The sequence below is a fragment of the Elgaria multicarinata genome, chromosome 3 (genome assembly GCF_023053635.1).
Source record: "Elgaria multicarinata webbii isolate HBS135686 ecotype San Diego chromosome 3, rElgMul1.1.pri, whole genome shotgun sequence".
NCBI classification, from domain to species: domain Eukaryota; kingdom Metazoa; phylum Chordata; class Lepidosauria; order Squamata; family Anguidae; genus Elgaria; species Elgaria multicarinata.
In genome coordinates, this window is record NC_086173.1 from 30098350 (window position 1) to 30117459 (window position 19110).

At 45.3% G+C, this 19110-nt stretch overlaps 2 protein-coding genes across 4 annotated transcripts in view; both read right to left on the minus strand.

Moving 5' to 3' along the window:
* PAN2 (poly(A) specific ribonuclease subunit PAN2) overlaps positions 1-19110 on the minus strand; it is a 38491-nt gene that overhangs the window by 10714 nt on the left and 8667 nt on the right. For 2 of the 3 annotated variants that reach the window (XM_063119823.1, XM_063119824.1), the window contains exons 5-17: positions 17621-17698; positions 15285-15552; positions 14748-15090; positions 14179-14275; positions 12886-13005; positions 12533-12652; positions 12309-12437; positions 9756-9955; positions 8923-9080; positions 7273-7376; positions 6673-6771; positions 5590-5666; positions 4112-4253 (exon numbers count right to left, since the gene is read on the minus strand). In XM_063119823.1, the coding sequence (XP_062975893.1) occupies positions 4112-4253; positions 5590-5666; positions 6673-6771; positions 7273-7376; positions 8923-9080; positions 9756-9955; positions 12309-12437; positions 12533-12652; positions 12886-13005; positions 14179-14275; positions 14748-15090; positions 15285-15552; positions 17621-17698 (1935 nt within the window). The remainder of the gene's footprint in view (positions 1-4111; positions 4254-5589; positions 5667-6672; positions 6772-7272; positions 7377-8922; positions 9081-9755; positions 9956-12308; positions 12438-12532; positions 12653-12885; positions 13006-14178; positions 14276-14747; positions 15091-15284; positions 15553-17620; positions 17699-19110) is intronic. The other variant, XM_063119825.1, reaches the window with a different exon arrangement.
* Positions 852-1201, minus strand: LOC134394404 (small ribosomal subunit protein eS28-like). The gene has a single exon (XM_063119832.1). It carries the CDS (start codon positions 1179-1181, stop codon positions 972-974), a length of 210 nt encoding a protein of 69 aa, XP_062975902.1. The 5' UTR covers positions 1182-1201; the 3' UTR covers positions 852-971.

A 19110-nucleotide genomic window follows, 5' to 3' on the forward strand; every position in this document is an offset into this window, starting at 1 on the left:
ACATCATCGTCATCATCATCATTATTATTAGCATTAGCATTTTTATACCGCCCAATAGCCGGAGCTCCCGGGCCGGTTCACATTGAATTCTCTTATTTAAAAAGAAAGAAAGAAAGAAAGAAAGAAAGAAAGAAAGAAAGAAAGAAAGAAAAGATTTGCAACACGTCCATATTAAATATTGTTTATTCTTCACAGAATCCCACAATATAGATCACCTGGCTGGGTCTGCTCACATCCTTAGAGTTAGCAGCCACTTGAGACCGGGGTGGGGTGGGGATCTTTTAGAGACTACTATGTCTCTTGAACAGATCCACAAGATCCTGATTTGCTTTCTCCCAATGGTTTAGGTCCTTTCCCTTATAGCTTATCCACAACTATAATTTCATCCCATTTACAGCAGTATTCTCAACATCTGAAGAACCCTTACTGCCATCTGCCCATTTTCCTCTGGACCAAGCCTATCTAATTCTTCCACTTTTCTCCAATAGCTTCCCACCCCCCCAATACATCTAATGAGCTGAAGTGACATATGGAAAGTCTCATGAGACAGAACCTTTGCCTTGCAAGAGCCACTTCAGATGTTACAGGAATGCACTGTAAGCACGCGCCGCGGAGAGCTTTGGCCGCTTGTGGCTCTCAGGCAGGTGTTCACTTCATGTCTTGGTTTACTCCCATTGGCCCCAGAGGACCCATGAACTCTTAGCAGCCAAGGGAGGGGCCAAACCAGCCCTCCATTTGCCACCACTCCTGCTGCCTTAAAAGAACAACTGACAGCTGCAGACAGAAGGGCCAAAACTAGCGTTACATTTTCCCCATCCAGTCATTCTTCTTCTTCTTTTTTTTTAAAAAAAGGGGGGAAACGAACAAAATTTTAATGGAACGGCATTCAGCGGCTCATCTCTCCTTGTCCAGACTGGGCAGATCAAACTGAATCAGTGGGATCCCATCAGTGGGGCTCGGGCTGGAAGGGCTCAGAGTAACCACCAGGCCTCGCGCTCAGACTCCAGAAGGGTCAGCACGTCTCCCTCCCGGACGGGGCCTTTGGTGTTGCGGCTGATCGAACGGCTGATGCCGTCCATGAACTCCACGCGGACCTGAGTGCACTGTCCCTGGGAGCTGGTCCGGCCCAGCACTTTGGTGGCTCGGGCCAGCTTGATGGGCTGCACGCGGTTCGTGTCCATGGTGGTGGCGGAAGAGTAAGAAGCCCATCCAATCATTCTAATTCCTATAGTCACTTGGTACTGACGCTATAATTGCTTTGTTCCATTTTTGTTAGGAAAGCAGGTATCATCTAAGTCAGGAGTGGGCAACCTGTGGCCCTCCAGATGTTGTTGGACTGCAACTGTCATCAGCCCTAGTCAGCATAGCCGAAGGGGAGGGCGGACGCAAGCATTAGATACCAGTATTATCGTGCTTGTGAGCAGTGGCTGTTTGGAATACCTTCTAAGGGCTTCCTTTGAATATTTGGACTCATACCATATATTGTGGGGAGTGACATCTGATTTCGTTTAATTTTTGGAACTTTTAAGTCAGCCCCGGGAGAAAATAGCCCACGGTACTAATCAGTGACAGACTTTGTATTTCTGGGCGCAAAGATTACTGCAGATGCTGACTGCAGCCAGGAAATCAGAAGACGTTTACTTCTTGGGAGGAGAGCAATGACAAATCTTGATAAAATAGTTAAGAGCAGAGACACCACACTGACAACAAAGGTCCACATAGTTAAAGCAATGGTATTCCCCGTAGTAACCTATGGCTGCGAGAGCTGGACCATAAGGAAAGCTGAGCGAAGGAAGATAGATGCTTTTGAACTGTGGTGTTGGAGGAAAATTCTGAGAGTGCCTTGGACTGCAAGAAGATCAAACCAGTCCATACGCCAGGAAATAAAGCCAGACTGCTCACTTGAGGGAATGGTATTAAAGGCAAAACTGAAGTACTTTGGCCACATAATGAGAAGACAGGACACCCTGGAGAAGAGGCTGATGCTAGGGAAAGTGGAAGGCAAAAGGAAGAGGGGCCGACCAAGGGCAAGATGGATGGATGATATTCTGGAGGTGACAGACTTGACCTTGGGGGAGCTAGGGGTGGCGACAGCCGACAGAAAGCTCTGGCGTGGGCTGGTCCATGAAGTCACGAAGACTCGGAAGCAACTGAACGCATAAACAACAACTAATCAGCTTGGCAAACTGGCCATTGAGGAAGACCAAGGGTCGAAACGCGTCTGGCCAAGTTTACTGAGCATTTTCTGTCTAGCATTCTGATTGTCTCATTGTATTATTGTACTTGTGAAATGCTCTGTGTATGTTATTTTTGACATTATATTTTAGTATATAAAATTGTATTTTTACCTGTTTCTTTAACTTCCTTGTTTTCATTTACACTGTGTTAGGTTAAGGTTATCACCTCTTTGTTGCAGTTGCAAGTTGCAGTCCAACAACATCTGAAGGGCCACAAGTTGTTCACCCCTGCTCTAAGTAATATGAGAGAAACAGGGAGAGGCAGGTGCAGACAACTCCAGGCCGCTGCCTCTCCCGGACTGCCCTCTCTCCTCATACGCCGCCTCCTACCACCAACTACCTTGCAGGAAGGAGCCAGATGCCTTTTTATGTTTCAGTAGCGTCTTACTGCGATTTTGTTGTTGTATTTGGATTTTACTTGGAAGCAGTCCCAGAAGGATTTGCATCCTTAACAGGTGGGATATACAGTGGTGGCCAAAACTGTGGACACTTTTTGAAATTTTCATGTTTTGCAACTTTGCATGCTTATAGAAAATGTTTCGTTTCATGAAATTCAAATGTTTATATATCAGTTGAAAGACCTGATTCACGTAATACAACAATCCTGCTTCTTTTCCTGGGTGTCCAATCAACTCTTTTCTTTGGTGCCATTGCTTTATTTATGATGTGCGTACGTACACCTTTAAAATGAGAAATACTTCAAATACTCACACAATCTCCAATTGCGCTTCAGTTACAGAACAGACAGCAAAACTGACTTTCCCCAACTTGAAACATGATGTATCGCAGCTACTGCCATGTGATTGGCCCCCAGAACAAGGACTGTGTGATTGGCCAGTAGGGTTTGCAGTTCCAATCCACTACTTCACTCAATCACACGTATTTATTTTTAGACTAAAGTAAGCATAACCTTTTTTGTACTGCAGATATTTGCATTCTGTTTTTTGTATTGAATTCAGCATTAAATTCTCTCAATTGATATATAAACATTTGAATTTCGTGAAACAGAGCATTTTCTATAAGCATGCAAAGTTGCAAAACATGAAAATTTCAAAGAAGTGTCCACAATTTTGGCCACCACTGTAAATGAATAACAACAACAACAACAACAACAACAACAACTCAAGCATTTTCAGATAGGAGCCAACCCTCCACATATGACAGTGTTTGCAGGAGAGATATGTGATGGACAAATGGAGACTTGTCTGTCTCTCAATGTTGCAGAACACTCATGTAATGGAACAAGTTTCCAGGGGAGGTTTTGGGACCCTCATGTTTGAAGTTCTTTAAGACCAGCAACTTATTTTCTTTCAGGGGTTAAGTGTAGCCGACTCTCTGACTGGGTTCAGACAACATGATAACCGACAGTGGTTTAAAAGTTGACTGTTGGTTATTTAAGCCACCATGGGTTATTGTGTTATGCGGAGGGAGTTTTTTTAACTGACGGTTATTCGGGCAAACTAACCAACGCCGTGCAGAGTTGGCTACCTGAACAACCATGGGTTATTGTGTTATGCGGAGGGCACTGTTGGTTATTTCCTCAGCCATAGAGTCACACGGCGAGAGTGGTCAAAGCGATGGCTGCCACTCTAGACCCCCTGGCAGGATAGATTTTCGGCAGCCACAGCTGATAAACCATGTTTATTTTCATATTGTGTGGGGAATAACCCCTAGATAAACTGCCGAGTTGATTACCCCACCATTGACTATTGTGTTGTCTGAATGCAGCCAACCTCTTTTCCCCTCTAAAAGTGGGTAAAACTGGATTAGGAGATTTTTAGGACGGGGGGATGCCCAGCTGTCTAGGATATTGAGCACACATTTACAAATGAGGCTCTGTGGTGTCACTTTTTTGCATGCAAGAGATGTTTTACCTCCGTGCTTTCATCCCAGTTGTAAACCTCCAGCTCTTTGTTCTTGGAGAGCTTCATCTTGATGGAATATGGAATCCAGATGTTCTTCAACTCTTCGATGGAGGTGTAAGAGTGCCCACCTTCTGCCATCCCTAATTCATTCCTGAAAGCAAAGCGAGCACAAACAGAAACAGCATCACAGGCCTGGAAGGAAGCAACAACGAGCAGGGCCGATTCTTCAGCTTGGTCAAAACATCGGGCTCTCCCAGAGGGAACACAAATGACACCCAAATGCACAAAGCCTGCAAATTCCAGGGATGACTCTATCATCTATATAGCAGGCCAATTCCCAGGTAACTGATTATCTCCCTGAAGGAAAAAGCAAGAGTTTTTGTCTTGCGACAAAACAAGAGTTACCAGAAAATGCAAAACCTTCTGTGAATTTTGCAGGTCCAAGAGAAAGAACGGATAGGGAGGAATCTAGACCCCAGCCTGTCAATCCCTTCTGCCAAATCCAGGCAGATTCTAATGTAAGGGCATCACTTTGTGGATGACAAATATTTCTTTGGAATTAGCCCATGAGAGAAAAGGCTGTGTCCCGGAGATAGCAAGCACACTAAAATCTGAAAGAGACTCTGTTGAGCGCTTTTTTCAAGTTACAACACAATTAATGTGGCCCAATGATTTCAGGCAGTGTGGAGATTGGCATCTTATTCCGCCAGAGTTGTTCTGATGGCCAGTTGAGGATGGACATAATTCTAACGCAATTAGCAACCTCACAGCTTGAGGCTAGGGCCTAGTTTGGGACTGTTTATGCTCAGGCCTCAAATCCCTCAAGCTCCAGAATGGAATAAGAGTGTGCAACATTATCTCTTGCAACTGGTAGATAGCATGAAGTCTTAGGAGTGGCCAGGCCTGGTATAAGTAGGAGCCTGATTTTTTGCCCTTGCTTCAGCAAAACCATTCACTCTTAGGAGCAGTTGGTTAGAGAACATACGTCCCAGGTGTAAATTGGGGAATGACCATCCATGGCTACAGTCTGGATGGACTTAAAGAAGAAACTATGGGCAGATTGCAGAGGAAAAATATGGTCCTGAAATGAATCCGTTCAGGACCACTACTATTAAATTGATGATTTATATTTATTATTCCAGAGCTGTGCAATAATTTCACTACAGAATCCACACCATACAACCCACTTTGAACTTTTCTACAAGGAGTTAGTACAGAATTTTGGATACCCTGAATGTAACTGCTCTATATTTTTCAATCTACGCAGCCATCCTAGTTCACTGCTGCCTTTTCCTTTGGTGTGCCCTTCCTGCTTTGCGCTGTATTCCAGACAAGACTATGGAAGATGTGATAACTGCCTTTTGGTCTTTAAAGCAAGTACTTAAGGAAAAGTAAGATCAGAATTGGACAGAAGAAAAAGTTTTTCCCCCTAGATGCACAAAGGGCTGGGCAGATAAAGAAAACCACACGTAGATGTAAATGCTTACCATTCCCCAAGAGGTATTTCTCTACCCTTGGGGAGCTCCAAGCCACCCTTCTTCATCATCATCTTCTTAAAGGCATACTGTCAAGAAAGGATAACCAAAGCTTAGCATGCAATTAGACATACATTCAAAAACTTCGTGATTTCATTTAGCTTCAAACCATGAGTAAGTTCCCATTCCAATTTCAAGAGCAGACCAAGACGGGGGGGTGGGGGGCGGCTGGAAAGAATCCTGTGCTTTGTGCATTCACAGACTCTTACACAGGGCAGGGAGCAGGACCACCCCTCCCCTCCCACCTGCCACATCTGCCCTGCCTCCAACACCAATGGCCAATTCAGGTGGGAATGTTGAATGGGGCCTACCCAGATATAATCAAACAAATACAGGCTCAGATCATGCCACCAATTCCATATATATATATATATATATATATATATATATATATATATATTTATTTATTTGGGGGGGGGGAATTGACCACATGAAACTGGCTTACTTGCATTGGGGTATTTGGATATAGGCCCCATCCAAAGAGCTGGTAGGATCTGAGGTGGGGTAGGCATCTTGGGTGAGTGGGGAGGCAAGGTGCACTCTCACAGTGACCCCGTTCAGACGACATGCTAAACCATGCTGCTTAACCACAAAATGGTTAACGGAATGCTTAGCCATGGTTTATGGTGTTGTCTGACACATGTTTTCCCTAACCATCTGCCCCGTTAACCACATTGGCCTGGTTCAGACAACACGCTAAACCATGATGCTTAACCACAAAACGGTTAAGGGAATTCCATTAACCATTTTGTGGTTAAGCAGCATGGTTTAGCATGTTGTCTGAACCAGTCCATTGTGGTTAGGCTCACTAAAGAAAACTTAACCACAAAAGGGTTAAAAGTGTTGTCTGCAAGCATTCATCATGTGGTTAGCATTAACCACAGCTGAACATGGATAAGCTAACCACAAAGCTCAGAGTGTCATCTGAACCAGGCCCATGTCTAGGTGAACAAGCAGGCAAAGCATCGTTGGATCCAACCTAAGGTGAAAGGCCACTGCCTGCATCCTGAAATGGAGAAGATGCACCCTCCATACCTCTGCCTGCATCTTCCAGAATTCCGCCTCCTTGGAGCTGTTCACTTCACAGTTAATGACCAAAACATCAGGCAGGCAGCGGATATTGCGGGTCTGGACCTTGAACAGCACAGAGAGAGAGAGACAGAGAGAGAGATGCGTGTGATGTATTGGCAAGTGGCACAGATTAATACCTGTATTGCTATTGTAGCTTTATCTTATAGACACTAGAAATTTACACTGGCTTATCAGACAAACGGACCATCTAATAATCTCTTGTTTATAACAGATAGCAGCACCAGATGTTAATACCGGAGGCTGAAAGGAAGGGAGATAAAATTATATTTGCCCCTAAGAATGTCTTAGCACATTTGTGATATCAGCTTAAGAATTTAACTTCAAAGCATCACAATGTTTTCTCGGCAGAAAATCTGGACACTGGTCTCAGACCTTAAGGGGGTTAGCTGTCTACAAAGTGCACAGCTTTCATTCTCAGACCATCCCTGGCTATGCAGCCCTTATGCCATACGTAAAGCTTTCTTTGTACCAGGTGCCACAGCCTGGGGGCAGGTAGTCAATTCACGCTGGTTTGCCATTCGCAACACTCCCCTCCGCACTTACCGTGGGTTGGTATTTCTCGCAGTTCTCACACCAGGCCTGGGTGTTCTGCTCCAGACAGATGCTTCTCTTTAAGATCTGAGCGAATTCATAATCCTTGATTTTATCTGGGAGTGTGGGGAGAAGAAAGGCTGTAACTTCATGCTCTGCAAGGCTCTGGCTCGGTCCAACTCAGGGGTTTCACACTCGGTATGCAGTGAACTAGTGCTCAGCCGAGAAAGAAGCTGTTTCGGCCTTACTCAGCAGGCATTGCTCATTCCAGTTCGATGCAAGGGGCCAGGCAGGCTTTAAGATCTCCAAAGGAAGAAACCGCTTTGAAGACCTGAAGTTTCTTGGAGGCCTGCCAAGGCCTGGATTTGAACCCTGAGGGGCTCATTCCCATTATAAGAACTGCACAATGTTATGAACGGGGGCCTGATCATCATTATGTTCTTTTCCATCCCAGTCCTTTTTTCTTTTCGTATCGTGATCTGCCAGATGTAACCCTGAGAGCAGGGACTGTCTTGTTCTTATTGACCAGTAAACCACTCGGGGAGGCCTCCCTGCTCAAGAGTGGGGTAAAAATGTTTTAAATAAGTAAAGGCTACCTTGCTTCAGAGTGCTGGATTTGGACTTAAGGAACCAGGGCTCCGATTTCTGTTCTTCTGTGAGCTCAGTGGGTTTCCTTGAGAAAGTTTACATCTTCCCCATGTGTAAAATGAGGAATAAAATGGGGAAAAAAACCCTATAGGGTTGCTTTGAAAAAGAACAAGACTGCAGAGGTAGTGCTATTAGGTAGTGCTATAGAAATTAAATATCAGCAGTGCACTTTTGTCACTGATCCCCAGAATTTTAAAGTTATCATTAAGTGCTGGCATTAACATTCAAAGCCCTAAACGGCTTGGGGCCAGGCTGTCTGAAGGAATGCCTCCTCCCATATGTACCTGCCCGGACCCTAAGGTCATCCTCAGGGGTCCTTCTCCGCGAGCCCCTGCCAAAGGAAGTGAGGCAGGTAGCTACCAGGAGGAGGGCCTTCTCTGCTGTGGCACCCCGGCTGTGGAGTGGGCTCCCTAGAGAGGTTTGCCTTCATCATACTCTTTTTGATGCCCGGTGAAGACCTTTTTATTCTCCCAGCATTTTAACAGTCTGTAAATAAATTTAAACTTGGTGTTTTAAATTTGTAATTGCTGCTGTTTTTATCTGGTTGAGCTTTTATATTGTATTTTATATTATGGTTTTATACTGTTGTTTTATACTTTGAAAGTTTTTAATTTTTTTGAACCGCCCAGAGAGCTCCGGCTATTGGGCGGTACAGAAATGTAATAAATAAATAAATAAATAAATAAATAAATAACACAAAGAAAACCTGCTACCAATTGCCCTGATTGCCATATGGGCAGGGACAGGCCTATACCCAGACAAGTGTTTAAGAGTGGGGAATGGTCAGCAAAGAGCTCACAGCTTCCTTAACTCCTGGCTGCAACAGTGTAAGGCTGCCCCGTCACATTTTGATAACACAAACTCCAGCCTGTGCTTTCCAAGGCAAGTGGTTCCAGGCCCATAAACCCAGTAGGACCAAGTGGAACGCCACGAGAAGCCCAACAGCCCTAGGTTTAAAGAACCAGACAAACCCAATCACATTCAATTCCATGTTTCTTCCTCCCTTGTATTAACCTGTGAACGCCATACCATTACTCTCGGGGTAGGACAGAGTAAAAAGGAGTGTGGAAGATACTCGGACTGTCTCTTTGCCACAGCGACACATGCTGCAATTCTCCACTTCACAGCTGAAAAGCTGCCCAATGACGGAGTCCCCCGAAGATCCAAAGTTGCTAGAAGAAACAAGACTAGATCAGCAGAGCCTTGAGTATGCTTTTCAGGAAGGCAACGCTGAAACACTACGGTTGTGCCTGATACTTTACAAAGGAACAGCAATCAAATATCACAAAGTAGTGATAGTTGGGACCCCATGTTTCTCAAGCAGAGAAAAAAATAGGGAACGTGATGGCAGCTCTTGGTAGCAGCTGTCTATATTTTAATTTCTAAACTTCAGCAAGCTGACACTGCTCATCAGCAGGCTTAAGGCCAGGTATGGCTGAGGATACCGGAGTTTATTTCTGCCCCTGGCGATCACAACTTGTTCTGCCATACTTGGCGGGAGGAGAGACAAGTAATGAGAGACAAGAAAAAACCCATTCCTCCTCTCTAACAGAGTTAGGGTTTTCATTTCTATTGGGAAGCAGTGTATGCTGACTGGGGAAGAGGGGACTAGAAGCAGTTGCTCAACACCTGGCTTTGGCTGTGCTCAACTGCATTATGGAAAATCTGTAACTGAGACCAAACCAGGACAGACTGGAACAGTTTAGGACTTTAAACCTAGTTAGGCAGAGCATAGGAAGCAGAACAGGCAGGTAGTTTCAAGAGGCGGAACCCTGCTGTCAACTGTGCAGTTGGAATCCCCTTATAGTAGACAGAGGAGGGCAGAATGGATGGAACATGTTTACTACCTGCTGCCAATGCCCCGGTACGCCTGAGGGCCCTCTTGCTCTTGAGTTTCCTGATGGAGCTGGGTCAGAATGAAGCGGTTCCAACTCTGAATCAACCGGCCTAAATTCACTTTTCCTGTAGCCTCATCCGAATCAGCCAAGATCAGTCCCAAAGCAGCTGCCTCCGGGATGGTGCGGAAGGCACGCAGGAAGTTACTGCCCTGTCAACAGAGGAAATGAAGTCTTGCCTTAAAATATCGAGCGAGCCCAACAAAACCCTGAAAGTCACAAGAGCAGATGGCCCATGGTATCAGGTCCAGGGTTTACACCTGTCTTGAAAGACCTGCACTGATGGCCAATTGCTTTCCGGGTTCAGTTCAAGGCGCTGGTTTTAACCTTTAAAATCTGAAACGCCTTAGGACCTGGCTATCTAAAGGGCCACCTATCTCATTCCACACCTGCCCAGGCATTAAGGTCTGAAGGAGAGGCTCTCTTGAGGACACCATTACCCACAGAAGCCCATCCGTAGGGCATGCGTGAAAGGGCTTTCTCCCAAGGAGTGGTATGCACGCCTTCAAGAAGCAAGATTGCCCCCCGCTCTCTTGGCTTTTATAAAGGGTGCAAAGATGTATCTTATCTAATCCAGCCTTTTCAACTACAGAACCTTTTTAATGTTGGAATGTTTTACTCCCTAATGTTTTAGGGAGGGGCAGTAGCTCAGTGGCAGAGCCCATGCTTTTCACACAGGAAGTCCCAGGTTTAATCCCCGGCTTCTAGGAAAGAATCCTGCCTGACTCTCTGGAGAGCTGCTGCCAGTCAGTGGCAACAGTACTGGCCTCGAGGGGCCAAGGTCTGACTCAGTATCAAGCAGTTTCCTAAGTTCCTACTGTTTTTAACATTTTAGTTTTTATTAAGGTTTTATTGTTTTAAAGAGTCAGAAGACCTAAAGACAGTAGTGCACGCGCTGGTAACCTCAAGGCTCGACTTCTGCAATGCGCTCTACATAGGGCTACCATTGTACCTAGTTCGGAAACTTCAACTAGTTCAAAATATGGCAGCCAGGTTGGTCACCGGTACATCTAGGGGTGAGCATATTACCCCAACGTTAAAATCACTCCACTGGCTGCCGATTAGTTTCCGGGCAAAGTGTCGGTCATTACCTTTAAAGCCCTAAATGGTTTGGGTCCAGGTTACCTGCGGGATCGCCTTCTCCCATTCAGTCCGCCCTGCACACACAGGTCCTCTGGGGAGAACTTACTTCAGTCAGCCAAGACTAGGCTGACATCAGTTTCCCAGAGGACCTTTTCTTCCGTCGCCCCCAGATTGTGGAATGGCCTGCCAGAGGAGATTCGTAAAATTAACTCTCTGTGTGATTTTAAGGCAGCTTTGAAGACTAGCCTCTTCCGGCAGGCCTATCCAGATCAATGTAAAATCATGAATTTTTAAGATGTATTGATTCCTGTTCTAATGTTGTTCCCCGCCTCGATCCAAAGGGAGAGGCAGGTAAGAAATAAATATTATATTGTTGTTGTTGTTGTTGTTTTAAATAGCTTGATAGCTTTTTAGCAAATAAGACAGTATATAAGTGATGATAATAATGTTGATGATGATGATGATGATGATAATAATAATAATAATAATAATAATAATAATAATAATATCAACAGACTGAGCTCAAGACTGCTCTATACTTCCTTGTAGCTATGTCAGGCTTGGCCATGAACACAAGAATGAGCTCTACACCGGGCCAAAAAATGGGGGACCAATTCAGGTGAACTGCGGAATGAACAGCACCCAGGCAAGGGGGTTGGTAGGCATGGCGTGTCTTTCCGATCATGACACTGTAAGGTTCAACGGCCCAAAGCATTTCCCCAGCGAGGGACAATTACTGTAGCCTGCTTGGGGAAAATGTCCTATTCATGGGAAAGGGTCTACTTATGAGTAAACAGGCAGGTCATGGAGCAGGAAATGTACGTGGCTTGCAGGGCTACCAGTAACAGATTGAGAAGGATGGATCTCCTAGGGTTGCTCACACAGAGTAAGTCTAGGGACAAGGAGGAGAAGGAGCGGGAAGTGTTTTATTACTTCCTTCCAAAGGTCTGGGGCAATGAGCTGAGGCGGGCCAGAAGGAAAACACCCCGCTCCCATCCTGCATATCAGCCCCACTCAGCCCTCTTGGCCCAATACTGTGTTGAAAGAGGATGGAATTGAGGTGGCCGAGACAGAGTTAGCGCCCTTTTTATCGCAGAGACCATAAGCCCCTTTCTACCATGTGGCTCTCCTGCCCGCCACACAAGAGATTACCAAGCAGGCAGGAAGCTGCTACTTTTGATGGCGCACTAGACTGCGCCGTGCCCACACACTGCTGCCCTGCGCAGCTTCATAGGAAGGGTGTGACGGGCAGCCATTTCCCAACCCCACCTGTCTCCACAGCCTTGCCAAGAAAGGATAATGCAACTCCAGGATCAGTGCACTCTGAGAGGCTTTTTCCTGTGTTCTCACCTCTACCGCTGAAAAGCATCCTATCAAAGCTCTAAGGATTCCGGAAGGCCCCTTCCGTTTGCCCATCTTTACCTGACAAGGGTCTCCCCTGGACAAGTCCAGCATGTGGAATAAGAAGCCCAGCTCGCAGCTCAGGCAGAACTCTTTCTGGCACAAATGGTTCTGGACCAAGCAGCGCACAGGCTCTAAAAAATAGAGGACCTGAAAAAGGATGACGGAAAGAAGAGGCAGGAGGTTATTAGAGGCAGGAGGAGATGCACAATACATCACAGGGAGATGGGGGAAAGCATCCTTACCTGGATCATGCAGTTGCAGTAAGCATTTGGAATGTGGGGCTCCAGGCCAGCAAAGAGGGTCTTGTTGTAATGCTTGAAGTCAAAGTCCTCCAGGCCTAGTTTGGAATATTTAATTGTTACCTGAGTAAGTAAAGCCAGAAAATACCTGTGTGATAATGTGCCTGCTTAAATACACGTCATGTGTGTATGTTCACATCAAGAAGAGAACTCCAATACTAGTGAAGCAATTCAAGGCCCCTTTGCTCTTTCACACATGCACATCCTCAATACACACATCTGCCTCCATATCTGCACGTATTCATGCCTTCCTCTACAAAAATGACCAACACCCTGAGAATCGTTTAAACACAGACCTTCCTGTACTTCTTTGCCACCATGTAGATATGTGGCTCCTCTTCCCGTCCGATGGGGGACTCAGGGACCTGGCTGAAATTGTCAAACTCATTGTCAAGCTCCTTCAGTCGATAGGGAATCTGCAGAAGACAGGAGCATTATAAGACTTACGGAGAGTATACTGTATATCTGCTCCTATTTTGTGATTTTCCAAGGCCAGAATAAAGCTGATTCAGACATCAGCAGCAGGTGAAAGTAAAAAAATGGCACACTTCAACCCCAAAAAGACAGTGACATGCCTCTCTCCCACTGCATGACTCCCAAACACACATCCTTATTATTTATTTATTTATTTATTTAGAATATTTATATACCGCTCCTCATTGAAAAAATTTCGGAGTGGTGTACAAGGTAAAATGAAAATAAAAACAGAATAAAACAGTTAAAACAAAATTTAAAAAGAAGCAAAAATTAGAAATCCAAGGCTGCATGTTAAAGAAAGGCTTCTTGGAATAAAGATGTTTTCAGGAGGCGCCGAAAGGAGTACAAGGTTGGAGCCTGCCTGACCTCCAGAGGCAGAGAATTCCACAGGAGGGGTGCCACCACGCTGAAGGCTCTTCCCCTGGTGGATTCCAATCGGAGGATGGATCTAGGTGGAACCACCAGGAGCAGGCCCTCGGATGACCTCAGTGACCGGGCAGGTTGGTAAGGGAGAAGGCGCATGCTGGGAATAAACAACAAACAAAACTGAACCTGTGTCTCGGCCTCACGCCCTACAAAGGCAGAAGCAGATATGCAATGAATGGTTAATGTGTGTCCATTTCTGCAGTAGCGTCTCCATGAAGGCCTCATGGCGAATGTGAAAAGCCACTCATGCCAGTTCACTGCCTCCCACTCCACATCCACAGAGGTTACAGGATGCACTGCTGGTTCTTTAAGCTAAGCTACAGCCAATATGTGAAGCCACCTTGAAATCAATAGCATATCCTGTTACAATGCCAAACCTAAATAAATACATTGAGATTCCGTATGAAGGAATTGTTGCCCTTGCCTCAGTCTAAACTAGCCTTCCCCAACCAAGTACACGCCAGATATTTTGGACTACAGTTCCCAGCATTCCTAAGCATTGGCCTGCTGGCTGGTGCTGATGGAAGTTGATGTCCAAAACCAATGGAGGGCACCAGATTTGGGGAAAGCTGGTCTAATCCATCAGTGTTCCTAAAGTAAAGCAGATCTTGAGCAATACATATGATGACCACCACCCGAATGCTGCAGCTCCCAAAGTGTTGAATGGGCATCAAAGTGAGAGGTACCTGATTCCGGAGCTTGGTCCTTGGGTTTGGAGCATAGCCAATGAAACCAACTTTCTTCATGGTACGCAGGATCTCTGGGTCAACAGGTGGGGCTCTTCTGCAAAACAAACTGTAACTCAGATACTGCGTTGTACTCTTGTTTGATCATGCTCTTTATCACTGCGCTCCTCAAAGAGTGATGTAAGCCTCCTGAAGAGAGGCAGGTGTCTGTTAAAGGAGCTGCACAATCCTCACTAATCCAGAGAAAATGCCCAGATTTCATAAGAATAAAACATCCTCCACTTCTATTCTTTAACATTGATATTGCCAAACTCTGAAAGGATTCTGCTGTTTATTTTTTAAAAAAACATTTGCCCCATCCTACAGCTCTGCCAGGATCCATAGGATGACATGATAAAATTCTTAAAACTGAATTACCGGTAAGAACATTTATACTGATATGACATAATAATAAAATGCCAGTCAAATGTTAATAAGGAGCAGAATGAGAGAGAGGAAACAATAAATCAAGTAGACCAACTCTTCTTTCAAACGTCCATCCTAAAGGTTTACACTAAATATATATATACCTGGGTGCAGGGACAGAGCTGGCAGCTGGCCAGTCTGACAACAGTGACTCAGTGGTCAGCGGCACAGGGATAAGCGACAAGGGCATGAGATCTTGGTTCCAGTCAAGGTGGGGTAAGGTATCCACAATGCAAGGCAAGGCAAAGTCAGTCTCCCGGGAGTAGGCATTGAAGGTGATCTCAGGCGAATCTGCCCACAGGTGGACACAGCCCTCTGAGTCCCCAAACACCATGGCTTGTTTGCTGGCCGACACATCAAAGCTCATGATCAGCTGGCCCACTGTATTGACATGGAAAATGTCAGCAGGGTTGGCCAATCCAGTGGGTTCACAGAACTGACATTGACCTGGATTGGAGAGGAGAACAAAACAGCAACAGCGTTTATCTCCTGGTCTTGAATGGAAACATTCCCCAATGTGATTTCACTCCTTTCACACTGGGGTCATCACTGGAAGAAGACTAGATTCGGATGAGATAGGATGTTCCAGCATGTACTGGCAGCCTTTGAAGCCACAGGACCTTCTCTGCCCAGCTACCTACCTGTCTGGGAAATGATGGCCAGACGAGATGTGTAGGTAGGAATGAACTTCAGAAAGAGAGGGTCAATGTGAACCTGCAGAGGTGTGATGGCTCGCAGCATGCGCAGGTCGTACACCTTGAGGAAACGATCGCAGGCCAGTCCGTTCATCCGGCTGGAGAAGCCACACGTGACCAGCAGGTTGCCATGGACGTCAAAATCTGAAAGGCTCCCTGAGTAGGCATCAAACTCATGCTCCACTGCAAAGGTGCGGAGGTCACGCAAGGACACCTAGAGAAGAAACAGAAGATGCTTTATGAGAGGTGTTTAAAAGCACATAAGAGTTTGACATCAACCGCATTAACTGAACACTTTTCTCTACTTGTAGCTGTGAAGTGAAATCTACCTTGAGCTGTTCTCTACCCATCCATCTTGCACAGTTAAGATATGAAATGTACAGGAGCGACAGGTAAGCACCTTTGGTGTATCCAGGCGTCATGTTCCACCGTTCCCTTTGGACCAGCCCAGAGCTGGAACTGAAGGAAACTTCACCGGAGGATCTCAGCCCCGGGAAATACGGGGACCGACAGGAGACAGCAAACCTTGACCATCATCTAGAGCTCACTACTCTGGAAGACGCCCACTCAGGAAGACTGAGGAAGCAGGAGATTAGAGGAACTCCAACAGGTCATGCACTAGTCCTGATCCTCCTCAATCGCAACTGCAGCTACAGGAGCACAGACAGTCGGAAGTCAGGTCTGTAGACCAGACCATAAGGTACAGAGCACATTTCGCAGCACAAGCCTTTTCTCCTACTTGGAAGGAGAAATCAAGAACTGACACATACTTTGGGCTGTTCTGATGCTCCCGGAAGAGGTAGGGCATCAGGATCAGCTTTGAATATAAAACTGAGTAGCTGCTGCTTACTGGCTGTTAGCACAGCCCCCAATTCTGCTCTTAATTGTGGGTGACTGTGTAGCTGGACAATTCCCTTTATATTTCAACAGCTTCACCACAGATCTGCTTCTTGCCCTGCTGGGCAGCTCCTCAGCCTCATCAGTAAGATGGGTATTTTAAGCCATACAGCAATGGTGATGGGAGTGGGGCACCTAGCCAATATTATCAGATTTTCATTTACACGGCCATGTCAGAGGCAACCACCTGGCGTGAGATCAAGGGAAGCGCAAAAAACAACTTTCAAGAATGTACAAGTGCCCCGACACACATGTCAATGGCAGCAGCCCTTCTTAAGTTCCTCTAGAGATACTAAGACCGGATTTTAATATTCTTTGGTGCTTTTTGTAACGATACCAACTTAAATCTCTTCTTTTAAGCAGTTGAGATGAGTTACTGCCGAAATGAATTAATGCGGATGCATCTTGGCCTATTGTGTAGTCCCGGGCACTAGCCAATCTTATCTGGGGAGCAAAAGCTGCTGCCCGAGCTCAAATACAGCTATGAGTTAGATCCTGAATGTGAAGCAAAACTCATCCACTAAGCCTCCTCCAACAGAACAAAATGGTTTCGATACGCTAAGCACAAATCCACCATATCCAACCTATCATGACATTTTTGGATGTTCCGGCCACTAAAGAAAAACAGAAAGCTTAGCATGGGAATGTTATTTTTAAAACAACAGAGATAGTCCATGCAAGGGGGGGTGGGATTCCAAAATCCATAGTTGGGCACCCCTTATTAGGACCAACTGAACTGCTACAAGAATGTGCACGCTCTTGAGTTCTCCAAAACTGTTCATCAGGCTAAGTGGTACAAAGAAGGGGTGGGAGAGAAAACAGAAAAGTCCAAAAATTACACCAGAGGTCTACAGTTTAGACCAGCTGTCCCCAACCTGGTACCCTCCAGATGTTTTGGCCTACAACTCCCATGATTCCTGATAATTAGACTATGCTGGCTGGGGCTGATGGGAGTTGAAGTCCAAAATATCTGAAGGTCGCCAAGCTCAGGAATGGTGGTTTAGACTCAGTCTCAAGAAAGACATTGCAGACTGAGTGAATGAGTCGCTGGTAAGTGTTGTAAGTATGAGATTACACTTAACATTTTGGGACAAAGAAACAATGGCTGGTCCCCATTTCTGAAAACATAAAGACTGGCTGTAACTCAGATCTGTCTCTTGCCTTGGGCACAACACAAAGCCAGAGATTAATTTTAGGTGGTGCCCTAGGTAAAAAAAATAAAATCCATTGACTACTATGTGGTTTCACGGAACCAAACTCTCGATTCATCCTCTGGATGGAAATAACTCACTTCCACATGAATGAATACAGCCCCTCCCACTGTATTACTGGAGAGTTCACAGCTCTCAAAATCCAGGGAGCTGAGTTAAAGTGGTTAACGCTACCTTTCCTGATGTGTGGCCACAGAAGAAGAAACGGTTCGACTGTCTCATGATAGTGACTCCAGGTACTTCCACCGTATACTAAAACAGATATATAAGAAATAGCATAAGATTGGGACAGAGGCAAGGCACACCATTTTGAATGCACAGAAACAACCTATGAAAGGTGGGGAGCTGGAAGCAACATTGGCTACTATTCCCTTTCCCCAGCAAGAAATATTTTTACAGTTTATTTTAATGAAACTGAATTACAATAGAGAAAAATATACAATTTAGATGTTTGTCAGAACGGGTTTTCCTTGCAAAATCAGTAAAATGGAAAGCAACTTTCCAAGAAACTGACAAGCAAACCCCTTCTACTGCACAGATTAAAGGTGCAATCCAAAAAAGTTCCCTGCTGTGCTAATGCCACACTCTCACGAACAAAGGCAGCTGTGTCCCGGACCAGACCCTGGTAAGAGCAGTTGCGAAACCTCCTGGCTAAGATCGGAGCTATGCCAGTTGCATAGACGGTGAACCACATGGCATTCAGCTCCTAGATACCCTGGGACTTGCTGAGGCTTGCTAGTCTGTGCTAGAGCAGGGAATGCTAGATAGCCACATGAGCACAGCAAGAAACTTTTGTAGATTGTGTAAATTAAAAAAAAAACTCAGCTAAAGGGAGGAAGCACCTTTCCTTAGCCAATCATTAGTTTTACGGGGCACAGAGAATTTCTGGATTTTAGCCAAGACGAGCAGCAAGCAGGTTTTCAATCAATGAACTCTCTTTATATTTTACGAGTTGTTAAAGAAAAATATTCAGCATGATCATCAGAAGCTGTATTTATAACCTGGTTGTGTGTGTGTGTGTGTGTGTGTGTGTGGACACACTACACACACACACATATATGAATTAATATTGTTACTTTGATTTATATCCCACCCTTCTACATAGAGTACCTAGGATGGCTAACAACCTCTATTAAATACAACAGACCACACATACAATATTAAATCCAGGACTCTAACATGGATATAGAAAATACAATAAAATCATTAATACAATCAATCAAAACACAAATAGAGCACTTGCCTATACTCCAAAAGCCTATACAAATAGGCCTTTAACTGGCAGCTAAATGACAACTGTATGGGGGGACAGATCGATTCCTACTGGTAAAGCATACCACAGCCAGAGTGCTGCCACCAAAGAAGGCCCTGCCACATGTGGTAGCCCCATGGGCCACATTCCTCAAGGGCATCACAAGTAAAGCCTGCCTGGCTGATCTTAAATCCTGGGATGGTATTGGCCAAGGCAGTCCTTCGAGTGCCTGAGTCCTGAGCCATTTAGGGCTTTGTACATTAGTACTCGTGCACTGATTTCAAAATGCTCACATCTCACTTGGCACAGTCAATATGCAGGCAGCAGCATTCTACACCAGCTGCAGCTTCCAGACTGTCTTCAAAGGAAACCCCATGTAAAGAGCTGAGAGAGTTAGACTGAAGACACAACC

Coding starts and splice junctions, on each gene's coding strand:
- LOC134394404 (XM_063119832.1), bottom strand. CDS start 1,181: ATGGACACGAACCGCGTGCAGCCCATCAAGCTGGCCCGAGCCACCAAA.